The sequence below is a fragment of the Quercus suber genome, unplaced genomic scaffold (assembly GCF_002906115.3).
Source record: "Quercus suber isolate HL8 unplaced genomic scaffold, Cork oak 2.0 scaffold_433, whole genome shotgun sequence".
NCBI lineage: Eukaryota > Viridiplantae > Streptophyta > Magnoliopsida > Fagales > Fagaceae > Quercus > Quercus suber.
The window spans coordinates 501,715-521,772 of record NW_027069884.1 but is presented as its reverse complement, the minus strand read 5'-3'; the positions used below and the strand labels follow the sequence as shown (position 1 = coordinate 521,772).

Below are 20,058 nucleotides of genomic sequence, written 5' to 3'. Positions count from 1 at the left end.
TTATCACTTTTAGCTTATAAACTAATTAATGTGGGACATTTAAGTTTTTGAAGCACCATTCCATCAGCCAACTAACGTGAAACCGATGTGGGCATTAAAATATTTTTTAAAAAAATTATTTGACATTTTTTAAATGCCAAAATTAAAAAAAAAATTAATTACTCAATTTTAATTAAAAAATAATAAAAAACAAAAGAAATTATTTTCTTTCAAATAAAAATTTTACTTTCTTTTAATTAAAATGATTTTTTTTATTCCAATCTTTTTTTTCAGAAGAACATATTCATGATCTTTATGTTCTTACCAAATTAATCCTTATTTTCTTATCATTTTCTTTTTCTTTCTTGTACTTTCTTTATAACCAAACACATCAAAACAAAATAAATTAATTAAATGTCTTTCTTGTCTTTTTTTTTTTTTTTTCTTTTCATTATTTTTTTCAAAAGAACATGTTCATGTTCTTCAAACCCCAAACCCATATCCCCAATAAAGCAAACATTAGCCTTCAAACCCATAAATTTTCTTGACAAACAAACACAAAAAAACCCACTAGAAAAAGAAAAAAAAACCCTAAATCACCACCACCAAATCAAAGAACATGAGGATCAAACCCAAGCAAAAGAATAGAAACCCAGTAACTTTGTTCCTCTCTCTCATCATTCCCATTCCAGACAGAAACCCTAGCACCGACCTCGCATGCGCATGTCCTCATTCGATGCCGCCTCGAGCTCTGCCACTGCCTCCTCCATCACCCGTGTGTCGCCCAAACTCGCTGCTGATACCATATTCGAGACTCCTGAGAAGTAAAGCGAATTGGACTCTGAGGCGAGGACTGGATCGGGTGGGGCCGAGGCGGAGGAGGAGTCAGGTTCGAAGATCGGGCGCTAGGAGCCAGGGTCAAGCTCATCCTCAAACTTGTGAGGTGAGTAGGACTCGGAGCCAAACTCGTCCCACTTGGACGAGTCATGGGGAGTGGTGGGATCGGGGGGCAAGTCGTCGTCGGAGAATGAAGTGGCATCTTTGAGATCGTCTTGAGAGAGAATGAAGACGAAAGGGTGAGTGATGAGTGAGAGAGGGTGGAGAGAGAGAGAATTAGGAGAGAGAGTATGAGGTTTTTGGTTGCTGGGTTTCATGTTCTTTGCTTCAATGGGGTTTGACCTTCATGTTATTTTGTGTGACATTTTTTAATTAAAATTGAGTAATTACTTTTTTTTTTTTTTTAATTTTGGCATTTAAAAAATGCAAATAATTTTTTTAATAATATTTTAATGCCCACGCCAATTTCCCCGTTAGTTGGCTGACGGAATGGTGCTTCAAGGACTTAAATGTCCCGCGTTAATTGGTTTAGGGACTAAAAATGGTAAAAATAAAATAGGGTAAAATATCATTTTCGTCCCTAAACTATCACAAAAGTTCGTTTTTCGTCCCTAAACTTTCAAAAGTTCTATTTTCGTCCCTAAACTATCACAAAAGTTCGTTTTTCGTCCTTAAACTTTCAAAAGTTCTATTTTCGTCCTAAACTTTCAAAAGTTCTGATGGAGTGCTGACGTGGCTTGACAGAGTGCTGATGTGAGAGGGACGAAAATCAATACGTTTGGAAAAGTTTAGGGACGAAAATAGAACTTTTGAAAGTTTAGGGACGAAAAACGAACTTTTGTGATAGTTTAGGGACGAAAATGATATTTTACCCAATAAAATATAAAGACTAAAATAAAATAAAATAAAAATCAAAATGTAGGGACTAAAAGTGCATTTACGCCTAATCTATCATGTAAAATATTTGTAACAAAAATTGTGAAGTTTTACGTGAATTACTCTTTTGTTTACCCACCGAACCCAAAAACCACTGTATTAATTAACTACTACAACACTATAACAACTTGAGCCGCATGATAATAGCCCAGAAAGTGAAAATAAAAAAAAATAATGACTCAAATTTATTAAAAAAATAAAAAATCATGTTCAAAAATAATTACGTCTAGTTAAACAAAAACCAAAACAAAAACAAAACAAAACAAAATAAAGCACTATCACGCCCATGCCCAAGAAATCAAAGAAGAAAAAAAATGGAAGAGGCAACGTCTAGGGAAAAAAAAAAAAAAAAACCAACTTACTAGATGGTCAATAAACAAATTAGACTCCCTCCATAGTTTTCTCCCCCATTTTTGGGAGAAAATTTTCTGGTAAGTCTGAGAAGAAAACACTCGAGCTCCATCCTTTCTTTTTCCTCTCCTCCTCTCAACCAAACACCCTCCAAAAAGTTTTCTCTCTTCATTTTATCTTTCTTTTTCTTTTCTTTTTCATTCTTCCTAAAATCCACTCTACCAAACACACTCTTTAAAAAAAAAAGATTTGGTATACAGCCAAAAAAAAAAAAAAAAAAAGATTTGGTATTCAGCCAAAAAAAAAAAAAAGATTTGGTGCCTCGCAAAATTGGACCTATTCTAGAAGGACAAGTGTCAACAACATGATTAGATGTTTGCTGATCAACACTCGCTAATAAGCTTCCATTTTCATGGTACTTAAAAATGTTAAGAAAGGTAATTGGATAGGAAATTATCTCTCATTTGATTAATTATACATTTTTTATAAAAGCAAATCCACAACTTTCAAAGCATTCNTTTTCAAAAGAACATGTTCATGTTCTTTATGTTCTTCCCTAGTGTTCTTCCCTATAATCAATGTCCAGAAAAAAAACAAACCCTAAACCCAGATCCTAACCAAACCCCAAACCCATATCCCCAATAAAGCAAACATTAGCCTTCAAACCCATAAATTTTCTTGACAAACAAACACAAAAAAACCCACTAGAAAAAGAAAAAAAAAACCCTAAATCACCACCACCAAATCAAAGAACATGAGGATCAAACCCAAGCAAAAGAATAGAAACCCAGTAACTTTGTTCCTCTCTCTCATCATTCCCATTCCAGACAGAAACCCTAGCACCGACCTCGCATGCGCATGTCCTCATTCGATGCCGCCTCGAGCTCTGCCACTGCCTCCTCCATCACCCGTGTGTCGCCCAAACTCGCTGCTGATACCATATTCGAGACTAAAAAAAAATTAAAATAACGTAGATTTAATGATAGACTAGAGTGCCAAAACAAGTTCAATTTTCAAATACTTCAATATTTTATCAAAAGAGAACAAATTCAAATCTGTGATTTTTATATGATCCAATCCAATTTTGAGATTCACCAAATGTCCCTTAAAAAATCTCGTACATTGCGTGTTTAAGTCGTATGACCATCTGATCTCATACAAGATACACTCGGTGGAGGTCCATCTCCACAAAATGTTTAAATAATAATTAAGATCCGTGTCCATTTTATACGCTTCTTACAATCTTAACCTTCCCCATTTGTGTGTTTATATATCCACTCCAGGTCCTAGCATACATAGATGTGAGCCTTTCTTGTACGATTTTTCCTTGTTTTGGAAAGAAAAACAGAGATCAAGAAGAAGAAGAAGAAGAAGAAAGAATGGATGCACCAACATACCAAGAGATGTCATATTTTGAACATATCCAAAAACGCCACGAGGAAAAAGGATGTCTTTTTGCTTGGTTCGTATTTAATTACCTATCATTTGTTCTTGTTCTTATATATGGTTATTCTTGTTAATCTAGACCACCTCATTTTTTATAGTTTAATGTTTTTGGTTTCTTTGCTAAGTGTGTTTTCATGCAATTGAAGGGCCCGTTTGATACTGTTGTTTAAATAACAGTATAGTTTTGGTTGTTTAAACCCTACAACACGTATTTTCATAATATTTTTTTACTCACACGTATTTTCACAACACTTAAACAACGTAACTAAAAATCTCTTACCAAACGGCTCTAAGGATATTCATGCAATTAAGTAGAGATGTGAAGGAGAATATATTTTGATAGAGTCAATTGCAAAAAATAAAAAAGATTTGTGTGTCCAATCTAAATCTGTCTCCTTATTTTCTTGTTGCACAGTTTATCTAATTGCTTTTGCATTTTATGCCAATCGTTCTTTTTTGAGTGCAGTTTGTTCGCGGCGTGTTGCTGTTTCTGCTGCTTCGAGACATGCGAATGTTGCCTTGATATTCTCTGCTGTTCCTGTCCTTGATTAAACAGATTATCATCATTAGAAATGGGGTTTGGGAAGAATATTGGGAAAGAAAAAAAAAAAGAGCAAGTTGTATAACTTATTTCATAATTGAAAAGTTGTGATTGATGAATACGAAAAAATAATAGTGGTTGGTGACCTTGTATTTTCACCAATCACAAAAAAAGGGGGTGAAATATTTATGTTGTGTTCCTTATTTCTAAATGGGGGTATCACTCCCCGAAATAATTTTCTTTCATTTTGCTTTTCTAAAGACATATGGCTTATGCAAGTAAAATAGAATCTATATCTGAGATATACAATCGTAGATTCGTAGGTTTGGTTAATTTGCTCAATCATGACATTTGCCTTTCTGTGAAATTACCAGCACTATAATTAGTTTGTCAGTTTTACAATTTTTTTTTTTTTTTTTTTTTGAGAAACTACAAATAATTTCTAGTTGCTAAATTTGGTACCATTCCAATGATACATACTCTATATTTTGATAAACCAATCCAACGATATTAATTAATTGATGAAGAAATTGGCTACGACCGTGGTGGTTTGACTTATTTAATTAATTTGGGGAGATGGCCATCCGTTTAAAACTTTTAATAGATCCCATCAAAAAAACAAAAAAAAAAAAACTTTAAATAGAGAAGTGTGGTGGCGCCACAGTGGTAGGTATTAAAGTTGTTGTGTGATTATAAGTGATTTAATGAAAAGCAAAAGCATAAAAAATAGAGTGTATACAGAGGTTTATGTAGTTTTACCAAACAACTTATGTCTATAGTGAAAAGTCCTTGATGACTACATATATATTTTCTATTAAACTCTTATTTTACAATTAACTAAATGTAGATATATAGTAGTGAGAACTTGACTAACCCAAGGTTAAGTTGCTTGTTTTATAAGTACATGAGTATATAATTAATTTGGGCCACTTGGACTATAATGTTTCTAACATTAGGTATGGAATTATGGATTGCAAACTTTCTCCGCCCTTTACAATAGGAGGTGCGGTGTTATAGTTCATTAGTCAAAGGTTGTGCTATGAGTCAAGACTAACATCATAAATTAATCAAGTTACTTATGAACTGATCTTAGAAAAACTTTTATATATATATATATATATTCTTTTATTTAATTAATGAACCATACTCAAAATTAAATTTAAACTTCTTGATTGCTAAATGAGTTAATTTCGAACATAATAATGCATTTATAAATAAACTTGTTAGAATGAGACTCAATCTTTTTGTTTTCTTTTAAGAATCTTATTGTTTTTTTTTTTTTTTTTTTTTTTTTTGACAAACAAGAACCTTGACAAGTTATTGGCATTAGCTTTCGGGGCTTTAAGCGTATTGGGCTTTGAGGTTTGGTTTCAAAATGGATGTGGTCTTGATTGATGTTTTCCTAATGCATTTGGAATTGATGCCAAATTTCCACAGCGGAAATTTGGCAACATTTTACCTTATTTTCGTGGTGAAAATCTGATAGTTCTTGGCCTTAGGTGCATCATAGCACACAAAATGCTATTCTTACCAAGCTTTCACTATGAGAATATGGCAACAGGCTACCCTATTTTCACTGTGAAAATCCGGCAGAATTACGCTTTTGGTGCACTATGGTGTATTGGTAGGGTTTCGCATCTGTTATACGGTGCATATTGACATGTTCGTACTATGACGAGTCGAAGCCCTTCAAAGCATAAAGTATGTTGATGCATGTCACATACACTGGAAAACCAATGTCACTCAAGTGACATGGATCAAGACAATCACACTGCGATGATCGTGCACACAATATAGCATGAATATGCACCTACAAAAATTGGCTTGAGCAGATACCTACACTATAAGGTCAAGAGCACTTGTGATCAGCGAGGGTCACTCATGTAACCACAAGAGTCAATTAGAAAAAGTGCAAAATCACCCACACACGCGCAAGCATATATATATATATATATATATATACGTACATACATCATGCACAATGTTATCATGCAGAGTAGGAAAGTAAAATAGACATTGCTAACATTTCAAGAGTATGGCCTAACAAGGTACAAAAATTGTAAAACAAACATTGTCATACCTAGGGAACGCAGCCCAAGCAAAGAGCAGGAAAAGTAAAGGGTACAGGGAGAGGGGAAACCCTAATACATGCTCTAGAGAAGAGGCTTAGAGATAGAGAGAAAGAGAAAACCAATCTGGAGGGGCTAGGACTGCTAATCTACTAAACATTGCCCTTTGTGGGCTTGCGTCCCTTTACTTGCATCCTTGCCTTTTTGCTTGCGCCTAGGAGGTCACACCCTTGCTCCAAGTGTCCATGCTCCATGCATGTACATGTAAAGACAAAATAAGTACGCTAGTAAACAAGCAAAGGAAGAAACAAATGAGATGGGGAGAGTGTGCAAAGAACATACTAACAAAGAGAGCCAAACAGGGCCAAACAAAGCATGCTAAGCATATGAAAGGGCAAACAAGCATGTTATCAAACAAAAGAGGGTGTCCTAGGAGGAAAAATGTAGGTTTACATCGAGTGTCCATAATTCCATTGGATTGGAGTATGGATGACACACGGACTCATGCATGAACATGTAAGCAAGCGTTCAAAGAGGCAAAAGAAGCAAAGAAATAAAAATGGGTGGTGCAAGGCAAGCTTATCAACATCACATAGAGTGGAGAAAGGTGCGTATCAAGCACACTAACACCAAGAGGTGTATCTCACAAGTGGTTACAAGTGGCCCCAAGGACCGACAAGACAAGCCCACGGAGGGCGCAAAGCATGGCAAGGCCTAGATCTAGACAAGCAAACATTGACATAAAGCATAGAAGCAAGCAAACAAACATAGACATATAGGGAAATGATCCAAACCCTTTGATATAGACCTAGGCATGTAGATGTAGGCCTAGACCATGGGATATAGATCTACACCCCACCAATAAGGGCCAAAATACAAGAAAAAGAGATATCAAGGGACAAAAGGGCTAAAGAAGCATATGGCATAGCAACTAACATATAGATCTAAGCACACAAACATGGCACGAAGCACACAAACACGAGGATCCAAGCATAGGCATGACATGGGGCCCAAAGAGACATAGATCTAAGCATAAACATGGCAAAGAACACATAGGCATGTAGATATTAAATTTAAGCGCAAATATTAAATTTAGATATATCCTAGCCCAAGAAGGCTAGGCCAAGAACATCAAAGTGATAAATCATGGTAAAAGTAAGGAAACATGTGAGAAAAACCATAAAGACATGCTAGGAAGCAAGAACATGTTAGGAAAAGCAATAAAGCATATTATTGAACAAGATAAAGCTAGGAAAGGAAGAGGGTGTGGATTGTAGCTAAAAAACTACATTTGCACCCCTAAACCTCAAATTCAAGGTATGGAACCAAGGAGATGAAGATTGGGTGCAAGACCACTACCTTGTGATTGTGGAGAAAAGAGAAGAACAAAAGGTGTTCGGATGTGTTTGGGAGAGAAATTAGAGAGAAGAGAGAGATAATCTACCTAGAAAACTGACCAAAATCTTTTTTTTTTTTTTGGCAAAATGAGGGGCTTAGAAGCATTTATAGTTGAAAACTGACCCTTCAGCTTCCGGCAACCATACAATGTGCATCGACCAGCTTTGTTGACATCAGCAGTTTCAGCTTTTTCTGGTCTAGATTTGGACACGTATTTGAAGGTCTTCCCAGACTTGGATTGAGTTGATCTTGATATCTTTGGAAAGATCTAGATGCCTAGTTTCTAGAACACTATATAAATTGAAAATCCAATTGTCGAATCAAAAGTTATGGCCTCGGGAAGCGTGTTGATGCACTTTGCAGATCATCTAGATATCTCAACCATTTTAACTCTGATTTTGACTCATTAATAGTCGTTTGAAAGAAAATTTAATAATGTTCACAATGGAACTAGTTCCATTTTGTTCTGATGGTTGGATCAAAATCAGGGTTTTTGGTGCCCCTAAGAGTTAATGTCGAGTCAAACTTAGTCAAAGTTAACAAAAATCTCCGAGTGGCTCGAGTTTGATGTAAAAACATGAAAAATGTCATTTTGGGAGGACTTTAATCATGTTTGACTCTTGGTCAACCAAAGGTTGACCAAGGGCGTTTTAGTCAATTTGATAAGAAAAGGCACTTCATATGCTCTGATGCCTGAACGGGTTGTATTACATCAATCTAGATGTTTCCATGGCCCCATGGAGAAAAGATAGTATTTTTGGAATTTTCAAAATCCAGTATGCAAATTGAAGGTGGACAAAATATGATATATACACTCGCACATTATAATTATATCCCCCTCTTAATTAGATCTCTTCATCTGATGGGAATGCACTGGATTGGTTTAGGTCCTCAATCGACTGATGAATCTGTTTGTAAATTAGAATGTTCCATATGCATGTTATTATATAATTTACTCCACCAAACACACCGACATATATAAGAAATTTAATATATTCTATTATTTAATTTAATATATTGCACATATATACATATATATTTCACTAAATTTGAGCTATATATTTATCTATGTATATATAAAACCGAAGCCTCTGCTCTTTCTACATTAGCATTTATTTATTTATATTATATTTTTTTAATAAAAAAACTAATTAATAAACTATTAATTATCTAATAGTGTACTGTAGATATCAAACTTCAAGTTGATTAGGACACAATATGAGACTTGAATTTTAAAATTAATAAACTAATTAAAAAACCTCTCTTTCTTCCCCAAAGGCAAACCCGATAAAACTCCTGAAACAAACCTATTTTGCTAGCAGACTAAAGAATCAACGAGGAAACAATAAATCAAGCAAAAGATTTTTATCTATACTCTGTCAAATGCTGACCCAAGCACGACTATGGGTGTTCCTCTCTCAAATGAAGACCCAAGCTCGACCATGGGTGCCACCATTTTCAATCTCTGACCTGGCTGCCATATCAGATCATTCTCTCTGGGTATTTCTTAATTAATCTATGATTAATCTCTTTTCCTATTGTCTTCAAGTAGGTTTTCTATCAATTTAGGGATTTCAATTCCTAACCCCTTTTTTCTCTCTATTCTTTTTTGTTGAAGTTAGGGAAACACTAATAGAAAATCAAATTCTACAGGTTTTGTAAGAAAATATTGTGGATATGAATGGGTTTCGTAGTGGAGATAGTATTGAAGAGCCTCCTAACCCTCAAAATCTAACAACAATCCTGCAGACTTTACTTTATCTTCAAGTTTTGCTTTATTTGCTATTTAGGTTTTTTTAGCATATCCGATTTACCTTAGCTCAATCATATGCCAGCCTACTACCTCTTCATTATAGAGAAATAGGGAATTAAAAATGTGTTGATGAAATTTTTATTTCTTGCTTTATAATTCTGAATTTGGTTTGTATTCTAGAGTTGATTGTATTTTGTAGTTTTATAATTTTGAATTTGGTTGGAAATTTTTATTATTATTTTTGAATTTGAAATTTAAAATAGTTAAGTATAAGGATATATGTAAAACTGTAGTTTGGCTTTGCGTGTGGTTCTTGATGGAAATAAAGATAAATGCAGCGGAAATTAAGTTTTAAACGGATCTACTTCATTCGATATTGATAACACGTACTAAGTAAATTTCAGAATTTTGAGAACAAGAGATCGTACCTTGAAGCGGTGAATTTCAAAAACAAAGATTGAAGTACTCGGGAATACTTTTAATCTTCACTGCAATTCCACTAACGCCCAAGATGTGTGGTCTCTCAATTGGTAACAAAAGGGATGACTAGTGAGTGACAAAAACTCACATGCACACCATTTCAATGTTGTTTTTCACACTCTGAAAAATCTGAACGTTTTTCCCTTTGTATCTAACCAATTTATCTAATTGGGCTGGCCTTTTGGGCCTTACCAATTGGGCTTAAGTGTGTGGCTTGGAGTGGGACCAAAAGGGACCAATAAGACACTAGCTCCAATGGGCCTTGGGCTTTTCTGTCAACTCTTGACAAGTCCAAAGTTACCATTAACTATATTTAATATCACTATATAAATATAGTTGCACTCTAGGTCTTATCTATAAATTATATCCCAAGACTTTATTATACATGCAACTCCTAATTAAGGTGGCCAAGAACTTCCTTAGTCTCTGTATTATTAGGTGCACCAAAAGCTTTCATGTCCTTTTATTTCTATTTTTGTAGGGATCGCTATTTTCATTCTTTAGATTGTATTATGAACTTTCATTATTGTTTTAATCATTTTCAAGTGTGGATTTTGAGATTAAGTTGCTCACAATTGGTGGGAGAAGATTGAAGCTTACAATTTGGGACACAGGCAACTGCTGGAATTATTTTGAATTATAATTTCATTTTAATCTTTGATTAATGATGCTTTTGGAAGTGATAGTTTATGCTAACATGTAATCTTTCTCATCTTTCAAGTTAGTCATTGCTTTTGGTGCATAAATAGATTGTAGAGCTATTAACAATTGATGAAAGATATGTATATATGATTTTTAATTAGGTGAACTTTTGGATTTTAATAGAAACATTTAACCTTCATATGTTGAAAAAACAAGAAGCTAAAATGTTCTGTAAATTTTAATTTTGTGAAATTGATCAATGGCAATTTGAAGTGTTAAAAGAGACAACAATATTGACTTCAGCTTGAAACGTACTCAAAATAAACTCAAGGATAGCATATTAGATATGTCTATAGGGGAAAAGTGCTATCTGATGGCATCTCCACTAAAAACATTGAATTGCAACACACTTCTGATTCCAATACACTATTCATGTTCAATTTTATTAGAAACTTTTGAAGAAAGTTCCGTTAATGTTCGTTTATATATTTTAAATAATAAAATGCAATATTCTCTTTTTTCTTCACTGTAGCATCACTTAAATAATAAAATGCAATATTCTCTTTTTTCTTCACTGTAGCATCACTTAAATAATAAAATGCAATATTCTCTTTTTTTATTCATTGTTTTATCTAATGCTACCCTATGTATGATAAACCAAAAAAAAAAACCAATAGCATTACTTAAATAATAAAATGCAATATATATTTTTCATTGTTTCATTTAATTCTATCATCCGTGTGATAAACCCAATAAAACAAAAACAAAACAAAACAAAAAATGGTCAATAGCATCATTACAATTAACCAGTCTCATGCGGTAGCACAGGGTTATATACTAGTTCAAATAATCTATGCAAATAATTGATAACTAATTATAATTAAAATAATATTATTTGATCTGATTTGATAGAATGATTTTCATTTATTAACTGGTAAAAATTAGATTTACAAATCTTGTATCATTAAAATTATATATAATTTTTACCTCAAAATGGACTATTTATATTATCATTATATTAAAAATAATTGTAAGGACCAGATTTGAGTCCCTAGCCCAAAGGTGGATGGATTTAGGCCCAAAAAGTCCGAAACAATGAATTTGTAGAGAGTGAGTTAGAAACTGGGCTTTAATAAATCAAACAACAAATAAGGTTGATCTTGATGACAAAAGAAAGAAGATAAACAAGTTTAAACTAAAGAAAAATTGTCCATTCGAGGAGACTAGATCTTATATATTTCTCTCGGGTTTGATTACAAAGTCAGTTCTTGATACTACAGTGTTTTTCTCTTAGTTTTTCAATCCCCACTCTCATTGCTCCTTTCTTCTTTTATACTATCTTCCCCTTTCATCTCTACCCTCTACGTGCAGGCCAGAGGGTTAGTGTTGATACTTATCCCATCAGCACCTTCCTGAAGTCTTTGGGGATAACTGTAAGGCTGAAAAACACTGTTCAGATATCACTTCCTCATTAATGAGGCCAGAAAGTTAGCTACAAAGTATTCAATGCAGTGATGACAACTTTCTCTTAGATATTTCTGAGTTTCCATCCCTCATGTACGTTCATAATTCACATCCCTATCAGTGAAATTTCTTGGAAGGCTACTTTGAACAATAGGATATACATTAGATCTGTGCTTCGTTTATCTGAGGAGATACTACTCCTTGGATCACCTCCCCCAACCTTTCCATTTGCAACATAATCATGAGACTCTAAGCTTAACACCCTCATTACTATTTATTCATCCTCAGAACAACCAACGTCCTCGGCCAAGGCCTAATATATAATTTTGGGCCTTTATCCCTAAATAATAATTTCATATCTAATAAACTTATAAAATTCCATTTCAAGCAAAATAAGGCAATAAACAATAAAACGTCCACTACTAGTTCATAACTTAGTCTATTGGGCCTCTTCTGGTTCGTCCAAGGGACTCGAGACCACCTCCTCCCTCTTCTCGTGCATTTTCCTAATGAGAAGAAAATCCTACCACCACGGGAAAACCTATGAAGCCTGACCAAATTGTCACTCACAATCAATTTGGACAGTGACAATTTTCACCAAAAAAGATGAGGCCACATTGCCACTCAAACCGTGGCTCATGAGTCACCCACCTGATATGATTATGACCTGCACATATTGCCCTATTTTATTCATTTAGATCAAAGAGTATAGATGTCATACACGTCTAATTGATAACAGAACGTGGACCCGATCGACAAACTCCAAGGATTGAGATTTGAGACTACTACAAGTCCATAAAATGTTGAGAAATGAGAAGCTAACTTGAGGTTTCCTCCTTTGTCTATTTGTTAACTATACCATTTATCCTTATCTACATAAATCTTCACCACTCCCTCCCTCTTACACATATATTTGTTATCCTTTCTTGAACTACGTTTTGTGCACCTGCAAAAAAAATACTTACTAAGAAAAAGAAGAAGAAGAAGAAACAATGTATGCACCGCCTGGTTTTCAAACGGTATCATACGTTGATCATATCCAAAGACGCCATCAGGAGAAAGGCTTCCTTTATGCTTGGTTCGTATAAAATATCAAATTCTTATTTTTTTTTGGTTGTTGCTACTTAGTTGTAATTTATGTTTCACTCTAATCAAGTTGTCTCTCTTTGCAAGCTATATCACAGCACCAACAAGAAGAAATAAATTTTGATGACATAAGAGCAGTCTACTCACTAGAACACAGATTATTCCATCTTTTTTTTTTAATGTGCTAGAATGTTTTAAAACCCACATGCCCAATTACAAATTTCTCTCTTGGATATGCAGTTTGTTCGCGTTGTGCTGCTGTTTCTGCTGCTTTGAGACTTGTGAGTGTTGCTTAGAGATTCTTTGTTGTTGCTGCCCTTAAAATATCCGGGGGATGTTGTGGAGGCACAGAGGGTTGATGGGATACCATCAACCTCCATAACATATATATATATACACACACACACATACTATGTAAATACTCGATTCCTCTGGTTCCCTATCATATTTTGTCAAACTAATGGAAAATATCTCAAATCTTAATTTCAGTTTATGAAATTTATTCTATTTGAGAGCAGTGTCCAATCTAATTGCCCTCTTAATCTACCCCTGCTGTAAAATTTCATGAAGTTGTATAAAGACACCAGAAATCAATATATAGAGCTTGATGGGTTATGGAAGTTGTGTGCCAGTGCCACTCATCTGGTTTGCAATTTCTTTCATTTGCATGCCTATCAGGGTGGAGTGAGGATAATGGATAAAAAGTTAAAGCACATGAACACTATAAGCTTTCGATTTTTCAAATTTATTCTGTTTCATTGTTTTTCAATTTTACTGTTCTTGTCATAAAAAAGGGGGGAAGGGGAAGCACCATGCTACCTAGATATCAGGATATGCTTAAGGGGTTGTTACTTGTTAGCTAGTGAAGATGGCATGACCATTCAATTTTAAAGCTCCCTATACAAAGAGCAAGGTTTGTAGAACCTCAATTCCGGCAGCAATAAGTTAAAAGTACTTGTCGCAGCATTGCCTGCAACCAAACTTGCCCAGATATCAACAACTGCTGCATCATTATTAATATGAATGAGCAAGTATTTAAAGTATAAGCATGTACATCGTGCTCTCGTAAGTGCAGAATGTAGCAACTAGCAAATATTCCCAGTTAGCATAGTTGCTTTCAAGGAGCAAACTAAGAAACAAGAATTAGCAGAGAGATCCTAAGCATTATCATGTGTTAAGTCCAGGAAATTCTCCCATGAGCATTAAACACCCAACTAATTGGTGTAAAAATCTTTTGGCTTCAATGGAACTTCATTCTTCCAAAGATTATCATCAGAATCAAGGTCTCAAAGGCTACATTATGGTACAGCTGGTACATTTATCAACTGTGAAATACAAATTCAGGAACACAGGAACTCTAACAAAAGCTTTTAAATATATAGATCATTTTAGAAAATATACGTGCAGGCTATGGAAGTCAGCAATGAGGTCAGCAATACTGACACAAGGTTCACCCCATTGTTGTCAAGAATGCTAAGTCCTGAAATCTTTTTCACTGTTGGCCCTGGTTTTCCCACAACCTGCATTGGACAAGAAGAAATTGCTAAGTAGAGCTTAAAATATTCAAGAATTATACGCATACTGAGCTGGTGGTAAATCTAGGGACAATGACTTAATGTACCTTATTGCGAACAGTGCAGAACCCACTGAACTGCAGTGTCGCTCCCAAAAGAGAATCTATAAGACTTCCACCAAGTCCAGCCATAGCTGAAAGAGGTATTACCAATAGCTGCTTTACAGCTACATCATATGTGCACTTTGTTGTGAGAAATCCAAGGACAACAAAAGTTAGTCCAATGACACTGCCTCCAGCTGCAGCTGCGAGGAGCCCTGCTTGCGTCACACCACCATTAGTTCCCTTCCGAACAGGCTGAAAACCAAACAGGACAGAATTAAGATCCATAATTTTAATGTATTTAAGAAGCAAGTCTTCCTTTAGTCCATATGATTAAAGCCATAAGAAATTTTAAAAAGCATAAAAGTCACTTCTTATCACATAGCAACTATTTCAGAATTGGGGTTTTAAAATTGAGATACATGGATCATTGCTTCAAATAAATAGAAATAAAGTGATAGCGAATAAACCCTATAAAGAGAAAAGAGAAAAGAGAAAAAGTAAATGGGGGATGTAAAGAAAAACCATCGTCATCATGACATGGACAAGATTTAATTATTACGAAACAATAAACGTGTAGATTATGTTCCACCCATAATAAAGCCAAAACTGCAAGCACAAGCCTAACACCACAAAATTGGGAGAAGTGAATCTTCAAGAACATAAGCGAGACCCAGATTAAGTTGAACAGGTAAAAATAACGGAATGACTCCACAACCTAAGTTGCATAAGAGGGATGACGAAAACTACTCAAAGCTACTTCCTAACTGTAATGGCTGCATTTGGTAGCCATAGCAAATAAATTGGATATTATTTCTTCTGACATCTAACTACAGGTACTCCACACATGTTTTTGTGCGCAGAAATGGGAGAATGCCACAAAAATAGAAAAACTAATACAGATAATCTTTTGAAGCAAGAGAGTATTAACCTTGAAGGTTGTAATTAGGCGAGGTTGTGCTTCACTAAGTACCCCAATCTCGGAAGACCAAGTGTCTCCGTTACAGCAGCAATAGTGACCAATAATGCCACCAATGAGAGATGTAATCAGACTTGAGTCTTTTGAGTCCAAACATTTGTCCTGCCATCTGGCCAATTTCCATACAATCACAGCCAAAATTGTAGCAATGCCACTATTGATCAGAACTTGTATCCTGAAAAGAACATGGAACAAGCTTATCAAAGAGAGAATCAACAATTTCGTGCTTAGCCATTCTAGATGCTTCACAGAGGTACATGCTGGTCCTATTCATTTTCATCTTTACAAAATCACTGTGTTTAGGATTATGAAACGACCATGCACATTTATTTTTAATCATATAACTTGTTCAATAATCATGTGATCTATTCTAATCACTTAATGAGTTCTAATTTTTTATTTTTTTAAGTAATCACTTAACAAGCAATGCGTTTAAAATACACGTAAATGGTCATCCGATTGCCACATGCTGAGCGGAGATTCCTCTAAACTAATTTGGAGAAAACCATTGTCTATATTTACATTTCTGGGTATAAGCAATTTGTTATGATTCTTTTACAACTAGTATTTAAGCAATTTGTTATGATTCTTTTACAACTAGTATCCTACGGATTACCATAAATGCGTACTTCCTCATCTCACTGTAAATTTAATTAGTGGAACCTACAATTATGTGAGAAGAGGGAGTAAGCATTTACGATACTCCAGAGTACCCAATAATTACTTGTATACTACCAAGAACTGTAATGACATGTTTGGATGTTTAAAAAATGAGGGAGAGTAGAGTAAAGGGAGGGAGAGTAATGCAATTACTTTATTTGGAAGTTTTTTAAAGAATGAGGGGGAGGGGTTTGGAGGAGTTTGGAGGGGTTTGGACTCCCTCTAGCCCCCTAATTTTAATTCTCCCAAATTGGAGAGATTTGGAGGGGGAGTAGAGTACATAAACTATTGACCAAGTAAATTACCTAATTTACCCTTATTATATTAACAAAATTACACAAGGGGAAGGGCTAATTAATCCCTTCCCCCTTACTAATTTTAAAAACATCCAAATAAAGTGGAGGTGAATCATTCTCCTCTACTCTCCTCCCCACTACTCCCCTTCCCTCTACTCCCCTCTACTTTCCTCCCTCTCTAAACTTCCAAACAAGCCATTGTAGCAATGCCACTATTGATCAGAACTTGTATCCTGAAAAGAACATGGAACAAGCTTATCAAAGAGAGAATCAACAATTTCGTGCTTAGCCATTCTAGATGCTTCACAGAGGTACATGCTGGTCCTATTCATTTTCATCTTTACAAAATCACTGTGTTTAGGATTATGAAACGACCATGCACATTTATTTTTAATCATATAACTTGTTCAATAATCATGTGATCTATTCTAATCACTTAATGAGTTCTAATTTTTTATTTTTTTAAGTAATCACTTAACAAGCAATGCGTTTAAAATACACGTAAATGGTCATCCGATTGCCACATGCTGAGCGGAGATTCCTCTAAACTAATTTGGAGAAAACCATTGTCTATATTTACATTTCTGGGTATAAGCAATTTGTTATGATTCTTTTACAACTAGTATTTAAGCAATTTGTTATGATTCTTTTACAACTAGTATCCTACGGATTACCATAAATGCGTACTTCCTCATCTCACTGTAAATTTAATTAGTGGAACCTACAATTATGTGAGAAGAGGGAGTAAGCATTTACGATACTCCAGAGTACCCAATAATTACTTGTATACTACCAAGAACTGTAAAGGACAAGTTGACTTCACATCAAAACGTGAAACATGCAAGGCTTAATTAAAGAAGTAGATGGCCAAACACTCAATTCCAATATGAACGGTCTAATTAATTAATGTTATAAAACGGTAAGGTTCAATGTGCACTAAGCAGCAAAAACATAATCAAACATTTTTCATGAAGAGGGCCCAAAAAAAAGAGAAAAACTCACAATCATATTATCAAATATAATTAATAGCATATAACTCCACAATATTCAAACAAAATTGAACCTCAGAAACACAGACACGAGCACAGAACAAGGTAACACAACAATTCTTAAAAAATTAAGGCATAACAAGGTGGGATAGGATAATTAATTAGTATCATTGGATATATTTTATTTATTTATAGGCATATTTTAGATTTACTTTAAAATTTCAAAATAAATAACAATTATTAAAATCTCTTGAAACATTATTTATAGGCATATTTTAGATTTACTTTAAAATTTCAAAATAAATAACAATTATTAAAATCTCTTGAAACATAGCTAAAATCAAAAGGTTTATTTTCCTCCCAACGAGCGAACAACAGGCCGCAGGAGTGTCACAGGGTGTCCGTGTCGGACACGCCGTGATATTTTGGAGTGTCAATGCTTCTATAAACTAATTAAAAAAACAATAACAACAACGGAGAATTGAAGATTGTTATTGATACCAATTTCTTTGGCCACCTTCTTTGAAATCAGCATCGACGCGTCGTTTTTTCTCTTCGCCAACCTTGGTCAGCTTAGACGAAGAAAAAAAGAACACAAGCAGCAAAGCTCCGTACCTTTTTTATTTATAAAAAAATAAAAATAAAAAAATCTTAGGAAACAAACAGAATCTAAACTGTTGTATCAAAAATAAAAAGGGAAAACTAGAATGAAAAAAAAAAAGGCAAAGGCTGACCTGTATCCAACAGCAATGTGAAGGGTCATAACAATGAAACCAGCAAGAGCTCCGGAAAGGTCAAGGGATTTTCTTCTGTAAGCTCTAATTGCAATTAAGGAGGAGATTAACGCTGCGATTAAAGGTTGAATCAGGATTGTTTCCATTTTTGCCCCTGTATTATTGGATGGGTAATTTTTTTTTTTTTTAAGGTCGGTTTTTTTTGTTCAGTTTTTTCAGTTCTTAGTTTTCAAAGCATAATCGAATGTGGGAACTGAAGGTGGTTTAGGTTATGGTAGCAGAATTTAGAAGTGAGAGGCCGATGATGTAATAAGATATGTTGTAGTTTTACCACAAAAAAAATAATAATAATAATAAAAAATAAGATATGTTGTGAACTTTTTGGGGGGGTTTTGGTGAAGGGAAATGTTAATAGTGAGTTTGACTTTTTTTTGAAAATGATTATATTTTGCACTGTTGGAAAGCGCTAAAAGATGCGTGCAGGATTGCTTCTTTCTTTTTCTTTTTCTTTTTCTTTTTTGTAAAGATTCTCTCCAAAATATTTGGAGAGCAACTTTTCAAACTTCCTATATATATATTTTTTTTAATTTTAAAAATTTAACTATTAAATTTTATATTTTTTTATGTTCATGCATATTAAATTTTGTTTAAATTGGATATTATTTATTATTCGATCAATAAACTTATTTTTTATACATAATTTTAGATCATAAAAATTTGAAATTTTAACATTTATTTGATGAGATAACAATTGATATTTGATCTTCTTAAAATTTTACATGTATGAAGAATAAAATAAGAACATGCAATCTAACGATTAGATTTTTAAAATTCATACTCAATATAGAGATATATGAGGAGTTTATAGAGTTTCTCTCCAAACTAGAGCTTCTCTTCAAACAAATTTGTAGAGAAACTTTCTTTTTTTCTTTTTTTTTTTTTTGCTACTATTTGCTTTCAGATCATGGCATTAACCAATGTGTGGCATGTAGGTTCATGTCCTTCATACTTTATATAAAGGCCTGGTTAATGTATACCCTTGAGCATATATTAATCATCTATTTTTGAAAAGTTTTTATAAGAAATTGAACAGGCTGTAAAAACAATTATTTTTTTTTCGTTTTTTTATAAAAAAGTTTCCTAAATTGGTTTACTAATGTGTGCTCTAAGGACACACATTAATAAATCCTTTATATAAATTTGGAGTATCCAAAAAGAATTATTAATTTATTAAAAGATAATTAAAGTGAGTGGATGAAAATGAAATGAAATCTATTGGGCATAGTTTCAAATCTCAACTTTTCTAAAAAGAAATTGGGAAAAGGTTACACTATGCCTAAAGGTACTGCCTAAGAAATTTTTATTAAAAAAAATTTATTAATTTTTTCGACAGGTTTTTTTATATTTCTCATAAAAGTGAGATTAAAATTTGTTCAAAATAGTTTATTAACAAATTTTCCAATGGTACCTATTAACTAGAGTACCCGACCCAAAGAAATTATTGTGATGAGCACCTAGCTGATAAGTCTACTTGTAGTTCAATTAATGAATTAACTACTATCTCTTAGTATTTTTAATAGAAACATTCAGTATTTAAATCTCTCCACCCCAACTATTAAATTATTAAAAATATAAATAAGTCTACTAGTCTAGTCTAGTAAGGAATAAATTTTTTTTATAAAAAAGTTTCCTAAATTGGTTTACTAATGTGTGCTCTAAGGACACACATTAATAAATCCTTTATATAAATTTGGAGTATCCAAAAAGAATTATTAATTTATTAAAAGATAATTAAAGTGAGTG

General features: G+C 33.8%; 1 protein-coding gene and 2 long non-coding RNA genes across 3 annotated transcripts; 2 read left to right on the top strand and 1 right to left on the bottom strand.

Annotated features, from left to right (window-relative positions):
- Positions 1-3,083: 3,083 nt before the first annotated feature.
- Positions 3,084-4,335, top strand: LOC112027570 (uncharacterized). The gene is made up of 2 exons (XR_002884500.2): positions 3,084-3,565; positions 4,016-4,335. It is a non-coding gene; the product is annotated as an uncharacterized LOC112027570 (long non-coding RNA).
- Positions 4,336-11,646: 7,311 nt separating this feature from the next.
- Positions 11,647-13,602, top strand: LOC112006107 (uncharacterized). Its single transcript, XR_002882300.2, has 2 exons — positions 11,647-12,974; positions 13,223-13,602. It is a non-coding gene; the product is annotated as an uncharacterized LOC112006107 (long non-coding RNA).
- A 554-nt stretch (positions 13,603-14,156) lies between these two features.
- LOC112006117 (protein PGR) lies at positions 14,157-18,602 on the bottom strand. The gene is made up of 5 exons (XM_024038415.2): positions 18,256-18,602; positions 18,023-18,136; positions 15,529-15,751; positions 14,604-14,852; positions 14,157-14,502 (listed from the first exon to the last, which is right to left on the bottom strand). The coding sequence occupies exons 1-5, from the start codon at positions 18,399-18,401 to the stop codon at positions 14,371-14,373; spliced, it is 864 nt and encodes a 287-aa protein (XP_023894183.2). The 5' UTR covers positions 18,402-18,602; the 3' UTR covers positions 14,157-14,370.
- Between the last annotated feature and the right edge of the window lie 1,456 nt (positions 18,603-20,058).

Bases quoted from the DNA above. Each gene is read 5' to 3' on its own strand.
- LOC112006117 (XM_024038415.2), bottom strand. From the start codon at position 18,401: ATGGAAACAATCCTGATTCAACCTTTAATCGCAGCGTTAATCTCCTCC. The intron at 18,137-18,255 runs GTCAGCCTTTGC...TAAATAAAAAAG, and splicing joins CACATTGCTGTTGGATACAG to GTACGGAGCTTTGCTGCTTG. The intron at 14,503-14,603 runs GTACATTAAGTC...TGTCCAATGCAG, and splicing joins TCTGCACTGTTCGCAATAAG to GTTGTGGGAAAACCAGGGCC.